The sequence below is a fragment of the Sander vitreus genome, chromosome 7 (genome assembly GCF_031162955.1).
Source record: "Sander vitreus isolate 19-12246 chromosome 7, sanVit1, whole genome shotgun sequence".
Classification (NCBI taxonomy): Eukaryota; Metazoa; Chordata; class Actinopteri; order Perciformes; family Percidae; genus Sander; species Sander vitreus.
In genome coordinates this window covers 25,742,019-25,760,538 of record NC_135861.1, presented here as the reverse complement: position 1 = coordinate 25,760,538, position 18,520 = coordinate 25,742,019, and the positions used below count along the sequence as shown (strand labels likewise).

At 41.8% G+C, this 18,520-nt stretch overlaps 2 protein-coding genes across 2 annotated transcripts; both read left to right on the top strand.

Annotated features, from left to right (window-relative positions):
* Window positions 1-1,423: 1,423 nt before the first annotated feature.
* Window positions 1,424-13,338, top strand: LOC144520218 (uncharacterized). Its single transcript, XM_078253885.1, has 9 exons — window positions 1,424-2,218; window positions 3,646-3,870; window positions 4,949-5,107; window positions 7,466-7,537; window positions 7,650-8,840; window positions 8,938-9,057; window positions 10,343-10,380; window positions 10,470-11,634; window positions 12,551-13,338. The coding sequence occupies exons 1-9, from the start codon at window positions 1,589-1,591 to the stop codon at window positions 12,704-12,706; spliced, it is 3,756 nt and encodes a 1,251-aa protein (XP_078110011.1). The 5' UTR covers window positions 1,424-1,588; the 3' UTR covers window positions 12,707-13,338.
* A 1,443-nt stretch (window positions 13,339-14,781) lies between these two features.
* On the top strand, window positions 14,782-16,690 carry LOC144521208 (uncharacterized). The gene is made up of 2 exons (XM_078255623.1): window positions 14,782-15,035; window positions 15,264-16,690. The coding sequence occupies exons 1-2, from the start codon at window positions 14,893-14,895 to the stop codon at window positions 15,571-15,573; spliced, it is 453 nt and encodes a 150-aa protein (XP_078111749.1). The 5' UTR covers window positions 14,782-14,892; the 3' UTR covers window positions 15,574-16,690.
* Window positions 16,691-18,520: the final 1,830 nt, after the last annotated feature.

Here is an 18,520-nt window from a genome sequence, read left to right as displayed (position 1 = left end):
GACTTTAATAAAGGCTGAGTGGACGTAAAAACTCCTCAAATGTATCGATGACACATTTTATTTAAAATTAAAAAAGCCATTAGTTGCAACTCAAATAACTTCCCAAAGGGTGCTATTAGAAAGTGATAGGCTAGGCCTACTTATACTAGGCTAACACCCCACACCCCAGTTTTCTCAATTCATGTGTAGGTTCCCTACTATTTTCTATGATGTATGTCTTGATGAACATCTTTTTTTTAATTTAATTTTTTTTTTTATTTAACTAAATTCATATACAAAAAAATGTGGCTCAACATTCTTCACAGTATTATAAGGGATCAGATGCATACAAAAGGTGCACACATATAAAACCAGCTTGATGAACATCAAGCAATCACGAGTTCCTGTGTTTCTCGACACACCTTCTCTCGTGTCCAATGAGCGGTCAGGATCTTAAGACAACAATGACCAGAAGAGCGATGAGCGTCTCAAGGAAGACATCTTTGAATGAACCGGTTTGATGATGGTTGTTGCCTAAATGAATTACATTAAACATTTAAAATCTCCCCCTTAGACAACAGAGAGACATGTAATATATGTAATGAACCACACGCTCCATTCACAAGATTGTGTGGTTTGTTTGTTTGAGGTAGGCTATTATTAGACATCCATGGTTGATCTTACTGTGGGCCTACTACAAATAGCTGGATGTTGACTGATGAATTAGCTGAAACTTCAATATAAGTCCACAAGGTGGCAGCTTTGTAGCTGTGATCAATTGACCTCAAAATGTACAGATTTATTTCAAGATTAAATTTGAAATATACATGGCAAATGTCTAAAACCTTATAAGAATCCCATTTGAAGTGACAATGCATGTAAATATTGAACATGTTGCCTCCAGGATAGGTTGACGTACAGAGAACAAACGGTTTTTGACTGTTTTAATATTAGTCTAATAAATATGAGGTAAAGAAAATGGGCTGCAATGTCACCTTAACGGTGTCAAGTCACCAAAAGTCACAGTAAGTGATGCTTTAAAAAATATATATCTCAGATTGTCGAACTCGCTCGCCTCGATGGGGAGATTGAAGGTAGAGGTAGAACGATTGGTATTTGAAATGAAGAAATAAACAGAAAAAGTCTACTAATTTTACTTAATTGTTGTTATTTTAGCACAATTAATTGCAAGCCAAGGGATATTTTACAATGATTCGAATCGTTTTGTCTTCATCAAATTAGATTTTTTTTGTGTGGAATAGATGGAAAATGTGGAAAACAAATAATTAACTTTGATGACAAGGAAAAAGAAAGACATTGCAGAACATTGTCGTCAAATGTAAATGTGAGGGTTTTATTTTGGAACTGAGGACCGGAAGTCATTAACAAGCTGCGTTATAAGTCTGCTGGTCACTTTCTGCTCTGCTTCTCTGGCATTGGCAAAGTTTCAGTCTTCGGGATGGAGAACAACCAGTCGGATGTCTTTCAGTGAGCTGTGAGCTGCGGACTTTAAGACCTTTCAACATATTGGTGGACACATCATGATCATCTTGAACTGAAAAAGCTTCTATTTTTTTCCACTTAGAAGAAGAAGAGAACGAGAGTCGTGATGAACAGAGACGGAGACAAGTGCGCAAAGACTGCGCTCCGGAGCCAGAAACAACCCAGGTCGCAGCAGCAGGTTTCTGCCCAGAAGAAGAAGAAAGATCTGGCTTCTATAAATGCCCAAAGTGGCTCTCAGTCAGGTCAGTGCGACTCTGGAAAGGAGGTCAAATCGTCGGGACTGCAGGGGAAACGACCGGTAAAAGTGTCATCAAGCGCCACGGTGGAGTGCCCCGGCGCGCAGAGGAAACTGTCCGATGCCAGCAACACTTCAGAGGACCTGAGCAAAGACTCCGGCTGCCTGTCAGGGAAACTCTCCTCCTCAGACAGCAGCTCAGAAATATCCGACTGCCCCTCGGAGGGCAATAACAATAAGCACAACTTCGCGAGCAGCGACAATTATTTAAGCTGGATTGACGGGGAAGCTTTTTTGAGCCCGGACAGCGAGAGGAAAGGCGACGGGAAACCGTGCGTAAAGGTACCGAGGGATACAAGCGCTCTCCAGCCTGATGCTGCTGGACAGGGTCTCAGTTTGTTTAACTCTTCGGGGTCGTTTATGGATCTCATGATGGGAGAGACAACCGAGGATCTTGTCAGGGAGGTGGAAGATTTGAGGTCAGAGAACGAGTATTTGAAAGTAAGTTTATTTTTTATTTAATTTTTTAATCAGATTTGTTTAATTTAGTTTGATATTTTAACTCTAGTTCCATGATATCCGGGTTGCTTGCATATATGAACACATTTGTTTTTAAGTCTGTGTGTCGCTTCTTTTGTTAGATATAAGAGGCCTCCAGACTCTGAACACCAGAGCCGATTTTCAGTAAATGCTCTTGTCAGTCTTCATTAGTGAGGGGAAGCTCTCATGCAAGAATCAAAAGTCACGAGTGGCACATATGATGTGTGGCACCATCAGTAGCATTTTCCATGTTATATTGAAATAAAACCGGAAAATGGAAGACAAAGCACAATGTGAAAACTCGTGAAAAACATGTCAAACAAACATTAACACTATCCTTTTGCCCCTGGTATTCACTATATCAATTAAGCATTATATAAATGTTTTTACAGTAGGAAGCGTGAATGAGGTGTTCAAAAAGTGGAAATGAAACCAATCAGAAGGTCCAGTTGGAGGTGTTTTTTGCTTTTTGGTATTTAAAGGGCTACTCCAGCAATTTAGTTTTTCCACTTCTATAAAGTTGTGGGACTAACAAGAGAAAGATTTAAACAAAGTTTAAAATCGAAGCAGCAGAGGCTGAAATCCTTTTAGTCCAAAATCACTGGATTCTACATTTCCCATAATGCAACTGGACAGCATCTTTCACAATCCACACCTTCAGTTTGTAACACAGCCATCTCCAGTGTGTTAAAATCTTTAAATTTCAAACCCAAACTGAGACAACCCTGATGATGTCACTGTGACATCATCAAGGATCAAATGGGGAGAGACAGGTCAACAATAAAATGAATACAAATGAAACACAATCTTTCAAGTCTGGATTCCGATGCTTAAAACAATTGGAAGCTGTAATCCTATAGAGCGGTGAGGTGCAGGGCAAAAAGGATACAGCTGGATACAACTTTAAAAAAAATGCCCTATGTATATGCTTGAGCCACTGTTGTATGCCATTTGAGTGCGGGCACCTCATTCTTTCAAGCTGTAATCATAACCATAATTGGAAATGCACATTTTTATGTATTTGGTATATGACATCTGTCCCCTAATAAACGTAAATAAGGAGTCAAGGGGATTACTGAACCATACTATCGACCAGTCACAAGGACTTCCCTAACTTTGACTCAGAATGTTTTCAACTAAAAGGTACAATCCAATAATAAGCAATGTAATTGGAGAAGTTTATTGGTTTCTTTTCTTTCTTTCTTTTTTACCATGGCAGCTCATAAGGAAGTGAGCTTAAGGGGCAATAATAAAAAAAATATTGTACTTATTTTCCTTATACTCACCAAATAATGTTTATTACATAGCAATTCATTACACAAAAGGGTAGTTGAATATATAAACAAGCAAAATTTAAAGTAGTTGTATTTGGGTGTTGTTTGTCTCAGGATGAGGTGGAGGAGCTTCGCTGTGAGATGCTGGAAATGCGCGACATGTTCCAGGAAGAGGAGGTGTTCCAGCTGCAGGAGCTGCGGCTGCAGCTGGAGCAGGCCAACAAGACCTGTCGCATCCTGCAGTACCGCCTCCGCAAGGCCGAGCGCCGCAGCATCCGAGTGGCTCAGACGGGGCAGGTGGACGGGGAGCTGGTCCGGGGCTTGGAGCACGATATTATGGTCAGAAATCATTTCAGTTACTCCTCCTCCTTCGTCATCATGTGGTCTTGTTAAAACTCTCCCAGCACCAACAAACAGTAAATTCTCCCAAATTGGCTTTTGACGGAATCACTGCTATTCCAGTTGGCAACATCAATCTGTTATTCCCACAAAGCTATTTCTTGTTTTAGTGGTGCTTAGACGCACTAAAGGACTGTAATCATTTGACAGCAGCCTGAGTCACGACTGTTGACTGGGCTGTAAAATACTTTCTTCTGTTCGTCAGAACCACAAAAATTTCATTAGTTTGAAATGTCTTTATCATGCATCCTGTTTATATTTTTGTTCCACCATGGTGTAATTATGTGGTGAGTTGTTTTCCGTCAGTAGGAAACATAAAAGCACAGTAATCGTTATCAAAAGGTCAAAAACTCTGTTAAATGAGCATCTGTGGTGGCAGCCAGACTGTGTTTCTTTGAGCCGGGGTGAGCGTGGTAGTGGTGTAGGATTCCCAACAGCCTCACCCTCTCACACTCTGACACACTCCTATGGTGAATTCCTGTCACAAGCATTTCCTTGTAAAGTCTCTTTTACAAATCTGGAAAGGAGATAAAATCGGGCCCAGAAGATTTTCTTTAAATCACTTTTTTCTGATTGGAGCCAGAGCTCCAGAGCCTCTGTTGGAAATGACTATTAACATTTCTTGTTGGCAAGTCGATCAAAGGACTACAAATAGGTGCAAAATGATTACAAATAGTTGTAAAACTACCTGAAAGAGCCGGAAAATGACCACAAAGAGACACAAAATGTTCAAAGATGCAAAAGGACCACAAGAGACGCAAAAAGACTACCACAAGAGATGCAAAATGTCCACATTTGAGATGCAAAACTACCTCAAAGAGCTGCAAAATGACCACAAAGAGACACGCAACAACCACAAATGGACGTTAATAGACATTATTACCACAAAGAGATGCAAAAAGACCTGTGTATTTTTCTTATGTAGGAGGGGTGAGGAGCCTTTACATGTCCCTTCCCATAGTCTCATAATCAGACCATGATTGGAGATACACTAACCTGCCGTTGGCTTTGTTTACAGGTTGCAAAGAGTGTGTCCCTCCGGCTGTACAACGAGCTGGAGGGGGTGCAGAAGAAGAATTCCCAGTTGGAGTGGGAAAATGAGGCACTGCGTGAGAAGACCCAGGAACTGGAAGTGGCCAAGCAGGTGTTACAGGCTGAGGTGGAGAAAGTCAGAGAGGTACGACATTAAAGCCCCCCCTCCTCCAATCACAGGAGGGGATCTCAAATACATTTATTTATTGGGTGAAGATATTCAGCCAAAATCTTGACAGAAACATAAACTGCTGCATAAACATAAACGCCCTTCACGAGCCTCCAGCTCTCTAGTCAGGAATCCTCCTCTCCATTTCTACACAGCTGCACCCATCCCAGCCAGTTGTCCCCCTCATCCCTCAGTCACCCTGATGTCAGGTGACACATGACCCGGGTGCAGATCAATGATATGAGAGGAGGGTACGGCCAGCAGCTGCCTGGTGCCGGAGCAGGGTGAAGCAGCCTGGCATGCTGAAGCCTAAACTCCAGGCACAGCTGATATCCTCACAGAGAAAAGGGAGAGAGAGGTTACAAAAATAGACTCGCTTTCTTCCTTTCTGCTCCTATTAAGCTAGAGGCTAAATCTGGATCAGCTTGTATTATGGCATTCAAATTGGTGTTTGTGCGCTGGCATACTGACCTACAACTATCCCTGTACATGCTTTTATGAAAGGGTGGCTACCACACCCTGACAGTTCAATTGAAATTCCAGTCCACCTTTTATTCTTGCGGCCCCTCTTGCCTTGATGGCTCCTGAGATAACAGTCGTGCACTTCAGTGACACGTGCTTGGTTTAATCCAGGATTCGGTGCTTTGGCATGAGCTCAGTCTGTCCCACTCATCAGAGGCAGCTGCTAGTCCCTTTGATCCCAGCAGGAAAATCCACTTGGATTACCTAATCTAGGGGCACAAAACACAGTCTAGATGGATGTGAAGGAGGATGGACATTTCAGAGACTCACACTGCAACTGGACTGTCTGTAACCCTGTTTGTGGGACTTTGAATGGTAATTTGATACTGTCAGGTGACAGGTCACAATGTAACTGCACATGCCTGAACAATGATGAAATCAGAAGTAAAGACTATAACTGCACTTTTTATTTTGAAATGCAACACAAATTATGGCAATTTTGCAGTTCAAGAAATGCAAAACGTTTATCTCCATCATGCATATTATTACTTACTTTAACCACATTTTAGGTCATGGCCTCCAGGCCCACTGACCTTGAATTGAAAACACTGTGACCAACTTGTTATGTTAGCCACTTCTAGCCCGTAAAAGATGACTATTATTAACACTGTGACATCCTGTCTTGTGTCTATGAGCGAGACAATGCTGCCAGACAGAAGCTTACATTCCTCTCATGCTCAGACTTACAAATAACACTACCACTCACTCATGTAGAGAAGGGAAGGACTCGGACGTGAGAAAAAGTTTGGATCAAATCACACCATGGACAGTTTTTTTTTTAGCATTTTAGGCATCTCTGGAAGTAGTATTTTCAATATATAGCAATAGCAAGTTAGCTTAGCATAAAGCCTGGAAGCAGAGGGAAACAGCTGCTCGATGGTGTTTTAAGCCCCCAATGTCTCCTTCCAGGCAGCGCTGCGACCGTTGACTTCAACGCACCTAACCCTAACCCTAACCTTAACCCTAACCTTAACCCTAACCTTAACAATAACCATAACCATTGCCTAATCGACTTCAAGGCAGCGCTGTGTCTGTTGACTTCAAGGCACCTAACCCTAACCTTAACCATAACCATAACCATTGCCTAATCCTAGTGCTTTCCAGGCAGCGCTGCCTGGAAGGAGACTTTGGGGGCTTAAAAAAACGATAAACGAAACAGCTAATCTGAAGCTAAACAGAATCTGGCTCTGTCCAAAGGTAACAAAAATCTACCTACCAGCACATCTAAAGCTTAATAAAACACATTGTTTAAATAGTACAAAAACTGAGTTTGTGGTCAACAAGACTCCAGGAAGTTGCTGCGCTCAACTAAAAAATAGTCCGTCAGACGACTTTGTAAAACCACAAGTTGATATATTAAACAAACCAGATTTAACGTCTTAATTAGTGAGCTTTAGAGGTGCTGGCGGGCGGATTTAGTTTCCTGCAACTGAGTCAAGCTGATTGTCTCCTAGCGGTAGCTTCACTCTGAACAGACACATGTGAGAGTGGTAGCCATCTTTTTAATTAAACTCTGTGCATAAAATGTAGAACTGTTCCTTTATCTGTATTTGGACATGGAAATGGAAGAATCACACTGAGCTTTGGACTTCAGCGAGGTCTCTATACAGTATTGTGATATCACAATTTCAGAAGGCAGATAAGGATGTCTCAAAAGGTGTTTGTTTGAGTGTTAATGTAAGAAATTAAGACGTCTAAAATAATTCACATGGCTTTTTAAAATGTCTCACCAATGACAAGTTGCTCAGTTGGATCTGGTTTTGTATGTATTGCTCCCTTCATAAACCTCTTTGCCATGTTTGTATCCCTCAGAGCACTCTGAAGAAGAAAAGCCTCCGATCAACAGCCAGTAGAGCTGAGAAAAGGCTCTCGCAACAGATCGAGGTTTGTTACGTTAGTAACTGCTGCGCCGATGAAAAATTGCATGTTGCAGTTTACTTATTCATCATCCTAGTCCGAATGATATTCATTGTTGAATTCTTTTGTTTGCCCAAAGGATGACAGTGGAGATCTCAGGTGCCAACTCCACTTTGCCAAAGAGGAATTAGCTCTCATGTGCAAGAAGCTCACCAAGTTGGTATCAGAGAGCGAAGGCATGCGCGAAGAGCTGGCCAAATACCACTCAGCCTACGGCGATATCCAATCGCTTGAGACCAAACAAAACTCCAACCACGCCAGGGAGGCAGGGGTCAAAGTTCACCTGAAACTGGTGGAAGAGGAGGCCACACTCCTGAGCCGGCGCATCGTTGAACTGGAGGTGGAGAACCGTGGATTGCGAGCAGAAATGAGCGACCTGAAAGAGAAAACGGGAAGAGGAGGAGGAGGAGGAGGAGGAGGGGAGGAGGAGGAGGAAGAAGAGAACCGGGATGTGTTGGAGGAAAATCTGTCAGCTGGCACACCGGTGAAGGACAGAGAGGGAAGTTTGAAAATAGCATGCACAACGTACAAGCAGGATCAGGACGAGGCAGCAGTGGAAGGTAAAAGTGATGTTGAGACTTCATCACAGACTGACGGCACGATTACTGCTTGTCATAGTCGAGAGGGTCCTGTGGGTGGTGAGTGGGACCCTTTAGACAGTCATGAGAGTGATAACAACCAAAAACCTGACAGAGGTCTTAAAGGAATGACGGTGAAAGACTATGAAACTCTTCTAGCTCTCAGAGATCATGCCTGCATTTTAAGTTCAGCTATCCAGCTTCTGACGACTCCACCAAACACTGGCCACCACCCATCTACCTCATGTGCTTTTACCTCTCTGACAGAGGTGGACTTGGATGGCAAGACACATCAAATATTCTCACCAGGGCTTTTGAATGAGGCTTTGGAGCTTCTACAGGCCATGCTGTTGGCTTTAATTGGGAGGGTTGAGACGTTCCTAACAGGAGAAGATCTAGGCAAACTCTCCGTTCACAAGGATGGACATGTTGGGGATTTCTGCACTTTCTCCTTTCTCTCTGGAGATGGTAAAGATCTTAATCTCAAAGAGTCACCAAGTAAGCAGCAGAGTGTAGAAGACCTCCGCACCTCAGAGGTTAAGGAGGGAGAAGAACAAGTGAGACACGCAACTTGCTTCCAATCGGACCTCATCCGCAGCTGCAGGGACCCAAAAATGCGACTGTCCTTGCAGATTCTGTGGGTCCTCCATCAGTGGTGTCACGTTAAAGGATGCGAGGTGGAGACAAAAGAGGTCAAATTAAAGTTTTTCATACTCAAATCAGCATATTTTGTCTGTATATTATATTATATTTTTCTGTTCTAAAAATATGTGGATTTTTTTTATTCAGGGTAAAGACAAAACCATGTGTATGCTGCAGGGGTTGTTGCAAGATCTCGGTGCAGAGCTTCGGGATGAGCAGATTGAATTCAACAGTGAGACCAAGACCACCCAGGGCAAGGCAGCTGAGGTAAGGGTGGTGTTTACCCTTCAGGCATGTGTCTCTCCTGCTGTGTGTGAGGCTGGATGATACAGCGGGAAGTCCTGCTGATGATCCGTCTCCCTGGCCACATGTCTTCCTGACGCTCAGTTAAACAGGCATCATGAATAGACTCATGCCACAGTATTTAGGCTAATCTCTTGTAGGGGCTGCAGCCAAACAGGACAGGCATGCTCAAATCTGCTGCATTAAAACACTCAACTGATTCTCTGCGTAGTCCAGACCTGGTGCACGATAAGATCTTCAAAACGTACTGTTTTCACCTGCTCGGTCAAATAAATAGAACGTTTTAATGCACATCAGATAAGAAATGTAATCTAACATTTGAGTTGTTGCCAATGAGCTGTTGGTGTGTCCTTTGCACAGCATGACTAAAGATCCCTGCTTTTATGGTTTTTATGTTTTTTTCCTTATTTCACTGACTAGACTTTAATCCCTGCTTTCTTCTGGGTCACAGTTAGTATGCCAATGATGAAATAAGAGTAACAGGCTCTGTGAGGCTGTACTAACACAGAGCGATGCTTTGAGCTAAATGCCAATGTCAGCATGCTGACACACTCACGATGACCGTACCAATATGCTGACGCATCGTATCAGAGTTAACATAATTAGTTTTTGACTTGTAAGTAGCGTTTCCGTCAGCATCCAAACTTTTTTTCTTAAAGTTCCGATTCATCCGAGTTGGTGTTTAATAAAACAGAAGTGTCAGAAAACTAAACAAATATGGAAGCCTTGCATAAGCCAAATACTCATTCAGTGAAATTAAACCAGATGTTATAATGTCAATGCACAGTATTTTAATCCTCTCACAGCCAACTCTGAAGTTGTAAACATAGAAATCTTTCCTATTTCTACCATCCATCCCATATGATGTGAACACTGCATGTTAGCCATATTAGTTTAGCATGTTGGCATGCTAACATTAGCTCATTAGTGGTAAACACACAGAAGTACACAAAAGTACAGCTGAGGCTGATGGGAATGCCTTTAGTTTAGTCATAAATCAAAGTATCTAATAAACTGAAATGTTGACCTGATGGTGGCGCTAGATTAACTCAGAGGATCGCCAAAGTCAGTAGGATTCATCGTCAGGGCACCATGAAAGTCTTTACAAAATGTGATGTCAATCCATCTGATAGTTCATGAGATATTTCAGTCTGGACCACAGTTGTGGATCTAACAGGCCGACATTGACACGATTTACAAGTTCAGCAACCATTATTTGGCTAATATGTGTTTTTCTCCCATTCCTTAGTGTGCTGTCGTTGGTCTCTTTCATGAAGAAGTTGACAGGTGAGTGTTTTTCAAGGGTTTACATCTCGCCCATCTTGTTCCTGAAGTCACTGAGGTCATAATTCATGTATCACTTACTGTTTTCACAGAAAGTGCAGCTCAAAAGTGGAAGGACTTTGGCGACAGTTTTCTCCTCACGGCTGTAAGAGGAAGAACTGGTGCTATCTGAGCCAAGAGGCTGCCCAGCTGGACCAAGAGGACCCCATTAAGACGTGGGACCATCTTATCATGCCGCTTAGCTTCCCTGATCTGGACTTTGAGCAGATGTCCATGGAGAGAAGCCACACTTCCCCAGAGAAGTCGGCCTTCCGCATCTACTACAGCCCCCCATCAGCTCGCAGAGTCCAGCTGGCTCAGCTGAAGCAAAGCCCTGTCGCAGACAGAGAGTCTGTCAACTCTGGCTCACCCTGGTGCACACCGCCAACCTCCCTCTCTCCGCTCTGTCTGGGCTCAGCTGCGAACCTCAGCGACGACATGAAGGAAATGACAGCCAGCTGGCGGCAGACGGTTCATAGCAGTTCACAGGAGAGGAGAGGGAGATTACAACAGCGCTGGGTGGATGTGGCCTGTTCAGGGACTCAGACCCACACGAAGCCACAGATGGTGAGTGTTGGTCTGCAGACAGATGGCTCAGTCACTGTGAGAAGCAGTCCATCCCGGGTCCTGAGCACCTCCCTGGTCTCCGCCCGCTCTCACCACATCTCCACCTCACTGGACGGGGTGTCAGGCAGAGTTGAGAGGCCCAGACCCTCCACCTCCTCGCCTAAACTCTACCGGAGACACTCTGCATCCGGAGCATTCTCTCCCCCCTCATCCACCAATTTGAGCTCCTCCTCCTCATCTACATCCACCTCGAGAGATCGAGCACTGTGGAACCTGAACCACCAGAGCCACACCGGCCTCACATGGACCCGACAAACCAGTCACAGAGCCGGTGCAGGACATAACCACAGCTCTGTGAGCAGCGCCAAGCCTCCAAGCAAACCTGCAGGCACCCACCGTTACGGCATGGTCACAGAGTTCCTGCGCAGGGTGAGCGGCCGGGCAGAGAAACCGGTACCGGGGTCAGGGCAGAAGACTAAGAATATTATGAAGAACCTGGAACGTGTTCCAACGAGGCCTGCTGCTGCGTCGCTGCACAGGAGCGACAGCGTGACGAGGATCGTCAACCAGAGGTTCATGAAGCAGAGAGAGGAGAAGGCCAGCAGTCTGAACAACGGTGTCCGACACAGCCCGAGTACCGTCACAGCAGAGGTGAGTGTAACAAATAATATGTCTGTCTGATATCTGATCAAAATAGAGCTGCTGCTGCTGCTCATGGCCAGGTTAGCTCAGTTGGTAGAGCAGGTGCCTGTATGTAGAGGTGTATGCCCTGACGCGGAAGGTCCAGGGTTCGAATCCGACTGAGACGATTTTCCTGCATGTCATCCCCCTCTATCTCCCGCTTTCATATCTAGCCGTTCTTTCCATTAAAGGCTGAAATGCCCCAAAACAATCTTTAAAAAATAAATACACCTGCTGCTGATTCACCATGTGTTTAAAGAAGTGGACCAAATAACAGAAACACCATCAGTGCTAATTTGATGAATCAGAATCAAAACCAGAAAAGGATTTATTGCCAAGTAAGTAACACAAGGAAATGAAGCTCATAATAATCCTTTTGCACATATTACCATTTCTATTTGAATTTCCCAGAAAACTAATATTACACAGTACACAGAGGCGAGATGGTTTTAACGTCAAGTTTAATCATTTAAAAGTGAGCATGAGCTCTAGTGCTGCAATGAATAGTCAATTAACGAGTTAACAATTACAACTTTGAGTTATCTATTAAGCATAAATACAAAACGTCTGCTGGTTATGGCCTCTAAAATGTGAGGATTTTCTGCTTGTCTCAGTTTTGTATCATTATGAATTGAATGTTTTGGGGTTTTAGATTGTGGGTCAGACAAAATAAGTGATCTGAAGATGTCACATTGGGGTGTGGAAAAGTGTGAGGGGCATTTTTCATTTTTTTCTGACATATTCTAGACTAAATGATTACTCTACGTTACTCTAAAAAAAGATGAAAAGTTGCAGACCCAATGACCTCCGAAAAAACTGTAAGCATTATCGACTCTTTAATATTTCGGTCTCATCTTGGTGCTCTCTCTTTTCTTTCTCTGACCAGGATGGAAACTACGACTGCAGCTCCAGCAGCACTTTGACCTTCTGCTTCGCTCGGCCATCTCGCTCCACCCAGAGACAAATGTCACACCAGAGCAAACTTCACCGGCACAGATACTCGCCTCCAGCGAGCGCGGCTGCAGAATCCAACTGCGAGTGACCGGGCGGAGAACATACTGATGCTTCTGGACAGCTGAGAGCGCACAGAGACGGGGAAGGGAATTTAAAAATGTAATCTTCAAATGTAAGCCTGCTTTACTGCAGGATGGTTGAACTGGGACGACTGGTACACTGTATGTGGGATGTTTTTCACTTTTTAGCTTAGTCCTTAGTCCTTAGTTTTCTTTTGGTACATTTTATAACACTCAATCTCCTTTTACAGATGGGCTAACTGTGGATTTCAATTACAAAAAGCTACAATGTTGCAAAGCTTAATTCATATTTAAACTTTAAACTTGATTTTGCACTCATATTGTAAACTGCAAATTAACTTCATATTATCTTTGTAGAATTTCGTAGAGAACAAACAGTTTTATTAATATTTATTATTTCCTTTACTTGCCAAGTACATTTACACATACGACGAATGTCTCCTCTTCATTTAAATGCATTTATTGAATAAACAGATCTGAATAACAGGATGTGTTGTGATCTTATTTATATAGCTTCATAGTCACACCTCACCCTGAAATCTGATTATTTTTAAGCTGCAGAAACGCGTTTACTCTGCAGTAATCAGCTGTTACATCACATGCTCAAAAAAGAAAAAGTAACTGCTAAGAAGTTAATAAGATTTCCTCGCCTGTCAGGAGTGTGTGTCTCTCTCTCTCTCTCTCTCTCTCTCTCTCTCTCTCTCTCTCTCTCTCTCTCTCTCTCTCTCTCTCTCTCTCTCTCTCTCTCTCTCTCTCTCCCACCCCCCCTCTTGTTGCACATGTTCCATCATGTCATTGCCTGTCTTGCTGTTTTATTATGTTTTCATCTAATGTAAGGTGACTTTGGGTGTTTTAAATGGTGCCTCCAAATAAAATGTATTATTATGATCATTATTCACCGTCACTGAAAAACTGCAGCCAGCTCATCAAGTTTAATTAAGTTTAGATCTTTTTTTCGTAACTTTGTGATTGCCTAAATGTATTGATATATTATTAATACCATTATTAAATGTTGATTTGTAGTGTGCGATGGAAGCTCAGATTTTTTTTTTTGGAGCCGATCAGCTAAAATACATTGTCTCCTCTCGGTGGCGTCTGGCCGGCTGTTGTCAAGGACCGAGTCACACAATCACACGGTGTCACATTTCTTCTCAACACACATTTTCCCCCTCTTCTATTACACACACACACAAACCCAGTTTCACAGGTTTAATGAAAATGTCAAAAACAGAAAATAGGACAACTTTCCTGACAAAGGTTAAAAAAAAAAATCATCAGACAAATGTAATATTCATAAATAATGATGAATTACTTCAAAGTGTGTTTACAGAAATACAATGGGAACAATAATTGCATATTAGCATGAAAGTCTTAAAAAAAACTTGAAAGGGGGAAATGCATTTCCTGTTGTACAACATATTTTTGAAAACATATTGTAAATCTACAATAAAAAGGATGGACTACCATTCAGGCAAAGCGGACAACCACCCCGGGGTCCCAGATACACTAAGTATGAAAATATTTTGAGGATGTTTAAAAAGATTAAAAAAACAGTCAGTGTGAACTCACAGTTCTGACTGTAAAACTGTAACATTATTAATGAGTTAATGAGTTCTTACAAATAATATTATTAATGTATATGTATAAATGCTGATGTTTACATGTAATATATATGTATATATATATATATATATATATATATATATATATATATATATATATATATATATATATATATATATATATATATAAAAAATGTGCTTCTCCATGACCAGCTCCAACTTTACATGCACATCTGTGATAAAAATCCAGTAATATTTAACACAATAATTAATACACTCTCAAACTGGTAACTTAGCAGAAAAAGTACGTTTGAATATCTACTGAATGCAGGACTTGTAACAGAGTCTGTTTTCACTGTGGTATGTATTACTGCTTTAGATCTGAATACTTCTCTTACCACGGACCACACTACTGGACATGAAGGTTGAGATGCGTTACAGTACTACCTCTGACCTGAGGGGGCGCTACACCTGCAGCTCTGCTCTTTCTGTCAGTTGTGTTCCTCCTTTGGCAACATTTGTTGATGCCAAATAAGAACAATGCCGGAAGTGCTCCTCCGCTCTCTGGTGTCTTGGTTTAGATGGTTCACATGAGATGTTAGTCAGATAAATTAAATGAAATCAGAGTTGAGATGGAGTCTGTTTTCTTGAGGTTTGAGTCTTATGACTTCGAGGCTGATCTGCGGTTTCAGGACGGTCTGAAGGATTTTAACAAGTGCAACAACAGCAGGGAGGAAACCAAACTGCTGGACCTGAAACTCTTCTTTTATAACAGGTATGTAGCATACATGTGAATGTAACTAAGTACGTTACAGGAACAATTTTAGGGTACTGGAGTCTTTTCTTTTCATGCTACTTTGTACTTCTACTCCACTACATGTCAGAGGCAAATATTGTACTTTTTTTTTTTTTTTTACTGCGCTGCTTTTATCTCACAGCTTTAGTTAAGTTTACAAACAGATTTTGACATCCAAACCTTGGGATCCTTATCCGTCCCCGCCAGGTTTGTGGAGCCCATAGACCGGAGCAGCTACCAGCAGTGGGGCTCTGCTTCTCCTCGTGCGACTCCGATGGCCAGCATGGTTGAGCAGCTGGACCAGAGGACACTTTCAGACTCTGACATCAGTCCAAACCAGACTGCGGAGACAGAAGCCAAGCAGCTTTCCTTTGCGGAAGTGATGCGACTTGTTCAGGAGGGGAAGGAAGTGCCTGGAGCAACAAAAGTGGACATAAAAGCAACCAACGATAGTCCCACTCCTTCTCAGATGCAAAGGAGACTGAAACCCTGGGAAATATCATCAGTTTCCAAGTGACCTTTCTCTCTTTTTTATTTTTTATTTAATTTTTTAATAAAGAGTATGAAAAATTCCAACTACATGACATATTATGACTAGGACTAAGGTTTGCACGAAAATCAGAAAACGGGTAAATTCCACCTTAAAATAAGTACTTACTAATGTGAGTCGAAAGGAGCCAGTTGAGGCGGTTTGGACATCTGGTAAGAATGCCCTCCTGGACGTCTCCCTAGGGAGGTGTTCCAGGCACGTCCAGCTGGGAGGAGGCCTCGGGGAAGACCCAGGACTAGGTGGAGGGATTATATCTCCAACCTGGCCTGGGAACGCCTCGGGATCCACCAGTCGGAGCTGGTTAATGTGGCTCGGGAAAGGGAAGTTTGGGGTCCGCTGCTGGAGCTGCTGCCCCCGGCGACCCGACCCCGGATAAGCGGACGAAGATGGATGGATGGATGGATGGATGGACAAAATATAAATCAACTAATAATAAATTATGTTGTATTATTATAAGCTACCCAGCAGTATTAATCATTAAATGAGCTCCATCTTTACCAGCTGCAACATTAGTGATGTTTACACATTAATGCATCACTAATGACTTATAATCCAGTGATATAATATATATGATTCATATATACTTTTTGCATTTTAATTGTATGTACAATTTGATGCTAAACTATGAATTTGAATGTAGTGTTTTTACTTGTAACAAAGTATTTTTACACTGTTGTTTTGCTATTTTTACTCCAGTAAAATGTCCGAGTACTGCATCATGCAGCCCCTCTGTACCTGAAAGAGCTGTTCAGGTGGGCTTTACAACCAGCCGCTAATAGGTGCACACACAGTCAGAAGCGAAGCATTCATGAGCGGTCTGCAGTATTATAGTAACACTGTCTGGAATCAGTTTAACAGGTCTACAAGGGAATAAAGTAGTCCACAGGCTGTCAAATGGACACCAGGACACTTGATCAACACACACACCCATCTTAGACAGCTGCAGTTGTAACAGGATGTAGGTCCACAGGAGGCGGATGAGCTCAACATAAAGCCACTGATTCTCTCCCAGCATCAGATCCCAAATGATGTGTGGAGAACAATGTTGACCTCTTGTGGTGGAATAAAGGTGCTTTCAGTTTTACCATGTATAATGACTTGATATTTTTAAGAAAAAGCAGAGGTTATGCAGCTCAGATTTTATTTTCATCACCTGATGTTGCAGCACCACTAAACTTCATTTCCTAACTATCTACATTAAGTTGGAATAATCTACATAAACATAATGGTTAAAAACAAAGACAAAAAAGGGTCCAGGGTACAACATACTCCTAAATTTAACAATAAAACAAGTCAGAAATTGTTTCAGCTCAGGAAACAGATTTTTGTGGGGGCTAAATTAGTAAGGACCTGATGAAAATTAAACAAAAAACATGTGGGCGGTAAAAACAGGTAATAGCTGTTCAATAATGCCTGTAATCAGGCATAATTATGCCTGTTGTAATCAGGCATAACACTCCCCAAGCTTAATCCCACTTAAACTTGTATTAATTGTCCTGACATGTCATTTGTTCTTTTCACCAGGGAGTAGAGCTTTACATCGCACTAATACGTCCCTACATCACATTTCATTAAAAAAAAATAACAATCTACACACGGCATAACAACAGCCAACAACAAAAGTTCACTTTTAGCTGCTGCCAATTAAAGACAGAGGTAAAAAAAAAGAAGACAAAACCAAACTTTACATGCAAGGTTAGCACTGTTAGCGTAGCACCATCAGGAATCAAAAGTCCCAAACAAACAATCAAAGAGGTAACGGTGTTGAGCACATCGCTGTAGGCCTGTCCATCGTGCATGTCTGTGTGCAACTGCACAACATGCAGTGAACAGATACAGTACAGTGATGTGGTGTCGACCACAGGGAAACTAACAGTGATTCATACTGAAGGCAGCACCAATATCTTAACTATTAGTAAAGCTAACATGATACTTTGAACAATAAAAACACAGTTGAGGCACCTGAACAGTACTATTGATGTTTTAAAAGAATATAAAAGTTTTCATTTAAAAATAAAAAATCAAACATTTAGAAAACAAAAGCACAGATATGACACTCATGCAAACGAATGGCTCATTTCTCAAAGATTTTAAGGGCCATATCAGTGGTTTTTGTGTGTACGCTACATAAACATTAATCTGCCATTTATTTCTTGATTAATCAATGAATTGTTTGGCTGATTAAAGACGGAAAATAGAGTCTGCACTCTAGATAATGTTCCCATGAACATACATTTAATTACCATAAAAAAAAAAAAAAAAAAAAAAACGCTCACGGGAGCTTTATCTTGTGTGCGGACTCAGTTCAGAAACGTAGCAACGGAGAAATCCTACTCATTCTGCCTTTAAGGAAGCACCAGTTGGATCAGACAGTGAGACACAAAGCCTGTGGTCCTGATACACAGGCGGGCTGCTGTCTACAACAAGTTCAAGGCTTGCTGCTTCGTTAATAAGTCAAACTGTTTAAAAGCCTTTATCAAGTGGCTACTATTGCTATTGTCATATTTTTTACATTCCCCACTCTTCATCGGGGCTTTCTTTATTTGTCATACATTGCTTCAAAAATCAAAAATCAAACTAACCAAAACTAAAGAAAATCATTACTGTGTGTACAGTGCATGTATGTTTTAATAGTATCTTACATTGTTTGACCCTGACAAAGATACGTGTTTGTCTTTTTAGAAAATAAAGAAATAATTAAAAGCTCTTAAACGTTATTACTTAAACAAAAGCAGCATGGTTGGCTAGAACTTATAGTGCGCTGTGAAATATGGTTGGCTTTTTTTGTTTTATAGTGTACACACGTTTGTTATTTAGGGGAGGAAATGTGTAAAACCATCGTAATGATCCTTTAAGGTCTCCTATGTTAGAAGACACTGCTCATTATGTTTAAGTCAGACGCCTGCAGCCTGGT